At 34.9% G+C, this 8,936-nt stretch overlaps 1 protein-coding gene across 1 annotated transcript in view; it reads left to right on the top strand.

Moving 5' to 3' along the window:
• The window catches only part of LOC111370149 (plant intracellular Ras-group-related LRR protein 6-like), a 9,846-nt gene extending 1,303 nt beyond the window's left edge, over nucleotides 1-8,543 (top strand). The window contains exons 2-20 of the mRNA XM_022991845.1: nucleotides 24-160; nucleotides 258-344; nucleotides 533-608; nucleotides 1,567-1,641; nucleotides 1,758-1,827; nucleotides 1,915-1,992; nucleotides 2,142-2,202; nucleotides 2,316-2,394; nucleotides 2,585-2,675; nucleotides 3,117-3,177; nucleotides 3,260-3,327; nucleotides 3,518-3,588; nucleotides 3,833-3,970; nucleotides 4,573-4,677; nucleotides 5,081-5,205; nucleotides 5,296-5,392; nucleotides 6,596-6,670; nucleotides 7,118-7,173; nucleotides 8,254-8,543. Coding sequence (XP_022847613.1) covers nucleotides 24-160; nucleotides 258-344; nucleotides 533-608; nucleotides 1,567-1,641; nucleotides 1,758-1,827; nucleotides 1,915-1,992; nucleotides 2,142-2,202; nucleotides 2,316-2,394; nucleotides 2,585-2,675; nucleotides 3,117-3,177; nucleotides 3,260-3,327; nucleotides 3,518-3,588; nucleotides 3,833-3,970; nucleotides 4,573-4,677; nucleotides 5,081-5,205; nucleotides 5,296-5,392; nucleotides 6,596-6,670; nucleotides 7,118-7,173; nucleotides 8,254-8,329 — 1,626 coding nt within the window. The 3' untranslated portion in view covers nucleotides 8,330-8,543. The remainder of the gene's footprint in view (nucleotides 1-23; nucleotides 161-257; nucleotides 345-532; nucleotides 609-1,566; nucleotides 1,642-1,757; nucleotides 1,828-1,914; nucleotides 1,993-2,141; nucleotides 2,203-2,315; nucleotides 2,395-2,584; nucleotides 2,676-3,116; nucleotides 3,178-3,259; nucleotides 3,328-3,517; nucleotides 3,589-3,832; nucleotides 3,971-4,572; nucleotides 4,678-5,080; nucleotides 5,206-5,295; nucleotides 5,393-6,595; nucleotides 6,671-7,117; nucleotides 7,174-8,253) is intronic.
• The last annotated feature ends 393 nt before the right edge of the window (nucleotides 8,544-8,936 follow it).

Below are 8,936 nucleotides of genomic sequence, written 5' to 3'. Positions count from 1 at the left end.
GTGTTTCTGTTGCGTTTCTACAGGCTGTTGAGCTGCAAAAACTGATCCTAGCTCATAATGATATTGAGGCGGTGAAGGAAGACCTTAGAAACTTGCATTTGTTAACTGTGTTAAACGTTAGCCATAATAAGCTTTCACATCTTCCAGCAGCTATTGGAGAGTATGTTATTTGGACTCTTTAACTATGAGAATTTTCTATCCGTATTTTCTTTTGCTGGAACTGATACCCGAAGACTGTTTTATTTTTCATTTGGCAGGCTTCACATGCTCAAATCATTAGATGTGTCGTTTAATTCAATCATGGAAATCCCTGAAGAAATCGGATCGACAGTTTCTCTGGTCAAGTATGTGCATTCCATAAATTCTATATTATTTTTTGTGAGGCATTTCGACAAAAAATAGAAAATGCACCTTCTTGTCACCTTAAATGATCATAATTATATTAGCATTGCAGAATGGTTTTTTATCACATATAATGCATTATATTTTCCTGCTCTGCAGAAGGTTCTCATTTGTGTTTGTCTCACTACAGGTTTGATTGTTCAAATAACCGCCTAAGCTATCTTCCCGCGTCTCTTGGAAAATGCAGGGAGTTATCAGAACTTAAGGTAATATTTTATAAGTATATTTGTTACTTCTATTAATTTGAATTGTGTTTTATAATTTCACTCTGCTGGCTTATGCTTTTTGATGGTTAAATATTTTCCAGTTATAATAGTTTTGTCCTGCTTTTGTCTAATCATGTATCCTTGAATTATGTGCGCATTGTTATAACAAAATACTTTTCTGTGCTATAATCACAATTTACTTGTCCAGAAGTTGAAATAATGAGATATTTTGTTCTATGACATTAGTGGCCAGAATTTGCCTTGAGAATTTTTATTTATTTAATTTTTTGTGTGTGTTTGATAGAGTTAATGTATCTGCGCTTGCATGAATCAAACTCATTTGAGTATCTTTCTGCATGCCCTTAGGATACAGGCATTTGGTTGTCCGACTTTGGAAAAATGTCCAGCTAATTTGAAATCCGCATTCGCTTTTGAAGTAATAAACTTGTATTTGTCTGGTACTAGGATTATAATTTCTTTAGTAATAATTTTGACAAGAATTAAAAACAAAAAAAGCTACAAAAATGGACTATTTTACTAATAACTTCATATATGATTTGTTAAAAGGTTCACATTGAAGGCCCTACCCCAGTTTATATATATTGTAGATGCCTCATCTTCAAAAATATCAACAGCCAGAACGACAATAATGAAAGTTATGAGTCTATGTTAAGGATAATATAACAGTAGCTTGATCCAGTTCAAGAGAGCAAGCTGTTCAATTGTAGTCAAAAGTTAGAGCGTACCTAATATAGACACACATTATTGGGATTTACTATATAGTTTGCCCTTAATGAATGATATCTGAACGTAGTACAGTTGAATAGGCGTGTGTTGTCAGCATTTCTTTCCTTCATGTCATCCTTTATACATCAAAGAAGTTATATTCTTTTCTTTGGGTGCCACGTATTTAAACTTCTCTGTGCTTTCCATCAATGGTTTTTGGTGATCTTCTCAGGCATCAAACAATGGCATTTCCAGCTTGCCAGAAGATCTAGGAAACTGTTCTAAATTTTTAAAGTTGGATGTAGAGGTATTATAAGCTTTATTTATTAGCACCTGACGAATTTGTAATCTCCCCCACCCTCCTTTTATCTCTCACCATTCCATATTTTGGCTTTAAAGTATGTTGTGCTTCTTTTTGGCTAGGGAAACAAGCTAACATTGCTACCCGATAGTTTCATTGCATCATGCACTGTGCTTACAGAACTCAATGCATGTAAAAACATGTTTCCTTTTAATCTGTTATTGAGTTTTGGACAGCTCGTTCCATTTCTAGAGAGTTGCTTATTTAACCATTTTACAGCCAAGAACTTGCTAAGCAGCATTCCGGACAGTATTGGATGCCTTTCACGTTTGATACGTCTCGACCTTCACCAAAACAGTGAGTGGAGCAAGTTTTCTGTTGGACTATGCTGGATGGTTTTATGCATGTTAATGTTAGAAATATGTGGTGCTCAGTACTCTTGTTGTCTCTCTGTAATTAATAACACGTCTGCCTCATTTGATTTGCTATTTGCATATATACTGCAGGAATTTCATCAATCCCATCATCAATAAGGGGTTGCTCATCCCTTCTGGAGTTTTATATAGGGTACATCTCTTTCTTTGCCACAATTCTTAGTTTCTTATTTGTTATCTTGGACTATTCCACATTTACACTTCTGATATTTGCCTTCTCGTTTCTTGGTTTTTGGGCCAATTTAGAAATAATATGCTGTCATCATTACCAGCGGACATTGAATCACTAACGCAGTTGGGAACATTTGATCTTCACTCAAACCAGGTGGCTCATTTAACATCATGTCTGAAGTTGCTACAACTTCCCTATGATTAAATTGTTCTAATACTTCAAGAAGAGGATAGTCTTTCTGGCATCTGTAAAGTTTTATTTTTGACTCATTTTCTGATATGCTCTTTATTAATTGATCTTTTACTGTTCGATTTTTATTTTTATTTTTTCACTGTACATGCAGTTGAAGGAGTATCCAGTGGAGGCATGCAATTTGCGTCTTTCAGTTCTGGACCTTTCTAATAATTCATTATCTAGTTTGCCTCCTCAGATTGGTAAGGTTAACATCTTATTTCTTAATAAGTAGTGTTGGCGTTAGTTAAATGCACTTCATGATGAGCATGAAAAGAAGTTTATTTGTAGAAATTCTCTATTAAGTTGTAGAATTGAGTTACATAACTTTCTAAAGTATCCTGGTCTGATTGTCCAATAAAGGTAGTCATTCACAATAATTTGACAGCTTCTATGTTTATCGTTGCTTGAGGAAATTTTTAATTATTTAAAAAAAGATCATAGTTCTATAGAAACAACTAGTACTGCCTTCTGTATCAGTCTTTTGATTTAGAGAAGGTTCAATATGTTTGGTTCAAGTATATTGTAGTTTCATCAGTATGTAACAATTCTTATATTAAAACCATGTATTGTATTCATTCGTTCCGCTATGTTGACATTGTACAATGTATAGATAAGTTAATGTGGGAAACGTCATTATGCAGGCTTGATGACCACACTGCGGAAACTTTTACTTGTTGGCAATCCGTTGCGGACACTGCGAAGGTTTGAATCATTGTCTTGTTTGTCTGCTTCAGCAATGCTTCCTGTTTGTTGAGGATTGATTAAATGATTTGTCCTTACTCAGCTCCTTGGTATCCGGACCTACACCTGCTATATTAAAGTACCTTCGAAGTAGACTTCCAACTGATGAAGGTATGTTAGTTCTTAGTATTTCCTGAGGCAGCAGTTGGTGATTTAAAGGTATCAAGAAGTTGTGACTCTTGGCTTAGTTTTCGCAACTCAAAATTGCTACTTACAGCTTTCTAGATTTTCAAGTTAACCTGCTTCAAGTCGATATTCTTAATTTTGTTTCAGCATGTACATATATGATTTTTATGTGTAGAATCTGCTGCAACCATAGCTGTGAAAGAGGATGTTGTTGCCATGGCAGCTCGTTTATCCCTTACTTCAAAGGTAATTTCCCTCGCTAACGGATTTTTTGCATCCATCTCATTCTTCTGAATTGAAATTAAGTTTACTTCAGCAGACGTTGAAGACTTGAGTTCATTAATACATAGGCTATGTGTCTTCAACGAAGCGTGCATTGTAATGACAAAGTTCATAAATGAAGGCATCCTTATCTCTGTAGTCGATTCTTATTTCTGCTTAAGGTTTTGTCATATATCTGCGTAGCGTCTTCGTTGTTGGTGCCTTTCAGGAACTTTCTTTAGCCAAGCTAGGTCTGGGTGCTGTCCCATCAGACGTATGGAAGTCAAGTGACATCACAAGAGTCAATCTTTCAGAAAATTCTATTGAAGAGCTACCGAATGAACTTAGCTCTTGTGTCTCCCTTGAGGTAAACATCTTCTAGATTGCCACCTCTCTGTTAAACTAAAAATGTTGGTTAGGATTAAAGAAATGAGAAGGAGATGGAAACTAAAACTCTGAAAGGCATCTGCGTCATCTATCTAGTCTATGGTAACGACTAATATACTCTGTACAGTTTTGATGTTAATATGTGTTGATCCTTGAAAGTCATAACATGCATACATATTTATTTGAGATATTGACCTTTCTGGTGGCCCACTTTAATGCGTTGGTGAATCCAATTGTTGTCTTTCATCAAATAAATCTATCCTTTTTATTGTTCCTTTGCCAAATCTATTTGCTTAATATAGCCAGCAATGTGGTAATTTTTATATCATTTTTGTAATCTAACCTTTTTATCTTGTCAGGGTCGAATTGATTTCATTTGGAGAGAATGTGCAACTTTAAATGCCAACTATAATATGGCTTGTGAAGTCACTTAATTTGACTCTTGTATTAGAACAGTATATTTCTTTTCTCAATCAATAGAAATGTGGATAGGATTCTTTGTTACATTTCATAAGTGTTTATGAAGTAAGCCTTGTGCATTAATTTTTGTAAAGCCTTTCATTGAACACATTCAATCTGCAGGCTTTAATTTTATCCAAGAACAAGATAAAAGAGTGGCCTGGTACAATTTTGATGTCTCTTTCCAAGCTTTCGTGCTTAAAGCTGGATGGAAATCCACTGAGAAAGGTGAATATGATTTGATACTAGACTTGTCTTGTGAAACAAACCTTCAGCTGCTAATGTACGAGAGGTACATTAGTAACATTAGTAGGCAGACACTAGTTCTTGATAATCATTCTGAATATTATTGTTTTGTGGAATGAACCTTCACCGACAACATAATTCAAGATTAGAGACAATTTACGTAAGTTACATAGATAGGTAAACACACTTGAGAAGTTGAGAAATCTTTCTTGGGCAATAATTTTGGGCTAATTTTAATGGGTGATTCCTCAAATGTCTGTTAAGAAGCTAAGCTCCAAGTTTAGCATCAAGTCCACACATAACATTTTTATAGCATTCTGTAATCTTGCATCTACTTTTCTTCATTATATCAATTTCATTCTGACCTCCGCTTGCTTTCTCATAGATCCCATCCGATGGTTTTAGAGCTGTTTCCAAGCTCCAGATTTTGGATCTAAGTGGTGTGGTGGGTTCTTTACCAGAAAACCCAACATTTTCTAGCTTACCAGAGTTGCAGGAGCTCTACCTGAGGTCTTTTAATAGGAAATCAATTATTGAAACTTTGTAAATTTGAAGATCTAGTTATGTTGCTTGTCATACATTTCCTATTTGATTGGGCAGGAGGATGCAAATATCAGTTGTCCCTTCAGATATAATGACTTTACAGCAGTTGAAGATTCTAGATTTAGGCCAAAATTCTCTTCAATCAATTCCAGAGGTAATATTTCTCTCTCAGAAGTATTCAAATTTAGATTTTATTTTTTACTTTTTTACCTCCAGTAGAAAGACATCTGAAGTTGAAAATACTTTAAAATTTCAAGAAGTGTCCAGTCAGCTCATTGCAACTATGCTAAGTTATTAGGAGTCCATGTAAATTGATTATTCTAACCAGCTTTCCTATCCTTTTCTTTTCTTCGTTGATGTCTAAACTTCTTCAAACTGTGCTCAAAGGGGATGTGGTCCATGAAAAAATTCAATTTAAAAATTTTGCTTTTCATTGTTGGATTATTTGTTGCTTTATCTTTAAAACATCCGAGTAAAATGTGGTCCTTTTTCCTACAACTTCTTTACAAGTTCCAACTCAATCACAGATCTTAACTGTACAAGGCCCAGTCTGTGTTAGCATATAAATTTTCAGTTATGGACCATTGTATAATTCGTATAAAAATGAAGTCGAACGTAGTTTGGCTTCATCTTCCCTGTTAAACATATAACAATTAACATAAATCTTGTACATCTTTCTCAAACTATCTCCTGTCAAGATACCCTGCAAAGCAGCTTCCCAAGTGGAAAAGGGCCACTGCCTTGAGGGCCTTACTACTTAAAGGGTACTGTTATCCTCTCCTGTTAGTGGTAATAAGATCTGACTCAGATTTTACATCACTGGTTTGTCGTTACTTTGTTATACCCTCACCCCAGCATTGGGCATACTAACTTTATATAATACTTGTATAGAGTTCCTCTTCAACATCCCAATTTTATAATAGCTACAGGGCACTCGGTGGTGCTGTTTATGGATGAACAAAAGAAAGACACTATTCAATTGTCTAAATGAAGGAAAAGAAAAGAAAAGAACACTTGTTAGGATACAGGGGAAGGTAGCAACGAAGACTTGAGGCTAGGATTTGTCTCAATGACTATTTTGCTCCTTCCAATGTTCTTTTATTTTCCTTGTTAACAAAAAGAGGGTGTTTAGGTATTCTGTGTTAAAAAATACGGATCATACAATTTGAGCTGTGGAAAACAATCTGAATCTATCATCATCATTATTGCACTTCCTTTCCCAATTGTATTTGTTAGACACTCTCAAGTTCTTCCTTGGGCTCTCTCTCCTGCTTTTTGTGATTTTCAGTTCTTTGATTTTATACTCTTATTGATCATGTGAATAATTATATTTACATATTATATCATTTGCTTGCAGAGTGTTAAATATTTGACTTCTCTTACGGAGCTTGACCTGTCAGATAACAATTTGTCTTCAGTTCCACCAGAACTGGTAACCCTTTTCGTCTAACTATTTCTTTGATTTGGTTTGCTTTCAAATGCACGAGTTATTGATTTCATCTGAAAGTGTGTTAATTCTATTTCCACTGTGGGAATGTAAATAAATTTTACTCTTTGCTTTTCTGCTTAAAGCACTGGGAAATTGATTCAATCATAATATTATGTTGATTGCTATGAATTAATAAATTCTTATAATTGATGCTTTATGGATGAACTGAAAGATTATCAAAGACACTGGGATCCTTCTGTTGGCTTTGCCCTGTTGTGCTGAAAAAGGGAAGGGGAAGGGGAAGGGGAAAGAAAGCTGCTAATCTATTGAAGATTGTTTAGTCATTAGCAATAGATGCTTTCTCAATTACCATGCATGTTAAAAGATTCGTTTTCCACATCCCATACTTCCTGCTTTGCTAATTGCTTTTTTGCATATCTTGTTCTACAGGGTTTGCTTGAATCCAACCTGCAAGTGCTAAAACTTGATGGGAACCCATTGAGAAGGTACAGTTCATCTTTTATGTTTACTCTTGTTTTGAGTTCGTGATTAGATAAATGAGTTTTAGGTAAAATATTAAGAATAGGCCAGTAAGTCAACCGAATCTAGTTGTGCCATGTTTGCCCTTGTGCACTCCATGCATTTCGACGTTGAATGACCTTATCTACTAGAGTCATCGTTCTCTTTAGTGAATTAACAATCTCCAATTTCAGTTTGATATCTCAGTCAGCAACATCTGACACCAGCATAACTCTCCCATCTGTCTCACTAAAAAAATCCTTCTAATCATTTTATGGTAATGCTAAATGCTTAGGTCATGGTTTTGTACTTCCTAACCGTCACCAACAACACCTGCCTTACAATTTTACACTCGCTCTATCAAATTCCTCATGTTAGTTGCTTACATTTCAGCTAGGTAATAGCTTAGATTTGAACAGGAGATGCCATGCAAATCAAAATTAGCTTAAAGGATACGTCGGTCAACCTTATGATTGACCTGTAAAGCTATAATCAACAGCAAGCGAACATATGGAATGCTTGTGAATTAATCAAAAAATAATGGAACCCAAGAAACCCAAAAGAAATAACTAAGAACTTACAATGTCGTTCGACGTTCTGAAATTAATGACTTTCTTCTGGATTCTCATTTGTCTTTCCATCTACTTTTGCCCTGTGTCCATCTCTGTCCACTTTTTCATTTACCCAGCATAAGTCATTACTATGCTCATTTATCTCTCATTCGGTCCCCTCCCTATCGAATGATTGGAATCTGAGAATTAAAACTGCATTTTCCTATTTAAAAGCATGTAAGTTACTTCTGAATAATTTGATTATGACATCAATATAGCTAGTTCTTACCAATTAAGTTTAAAAGTGGCATCTTTCTCCACCCATGAAAATTGTGCTTTTAGCATGACTTCTGTAGTTTTTATCGGGTTCTTACCTGACAAGCTACGGAAGATGAAATTCTACTGTGTTTTTATGCTGTTAATTTCAGTTGAAATTCCACTATTTATATGAGTTGATAGTAAAGATGCAGGGCAGTATATATGCACTCTTTAAAATAATGTCTCTGGCTTTTCCAGTATCCGAAGGGCTATTTTGGACCGAGGAACAAAAGCTATTCTGAAATATTTGAAGGACAAAATCGTAGAGCAATGATGGTTTCACATCTCTCTCCATGAAGGTGCATAAGCAGCAGGCTTTATGTACATTATTTCCGGTTTGATTAATGAGTGAGAACAGAAATTGTTTGCTTTGATTTATTTCAATTTTTTAAGTCGTCTTGGTGTGCTTGAGTTTATATAATAATTCCAGATACTTATATTATATAATACAATCTATGTTATTACAACTTTAGATTTCTTTGGTTTTACTTCGTGTGGAATGAATCAAATTTTATCGTCAATGCTACTGCACAATCTCATTTTCTTGCATGATTAAACGAGTTGGTCCAATATTTGCCTTTTACGATTTTGACGTGCCCTGTACCCCTAATCACTTGATTTTTGGACGTTGGAGCCATAAACAACCCACTTCTTCTTTATAGTTCAACATGGTCTATAATAAGATACCATGGCTGTTCCCCAGCCCTGAAATCTTTGGAAAAATGACAATATTATCAATCCTGTTACATGTACAGAAATGTTTTAACATTTTTTTTTATAAATATTGTCAGACGACAAGATTTCATTGAATGTTGGACAAAAATCAAAGTTAAACCAGCCAATGCAGTATTGTCATCTATACGCTTGTAATGCTTTCTATA

Source organism: Olea europaea, chromosome 21, assembly GCF_002742605.1.
Source record: "Olea europaea var. sylvestris chromosome 21, O_europaea_v1, whole genome shotgun sequence".
In the NCBI taxonomy this organism is placed as follows: domain Eukaryota; kingdom Viridiplantae; phylum Streptophyta; class Magnoliopsida; order Lamiales; family Oleaceae; genus Olea; species Olea europaea.
Note: the sequence above shows the minus strand (reverse complement) of the source record. Positions and strands in the feature narration are given on the sequence as shown.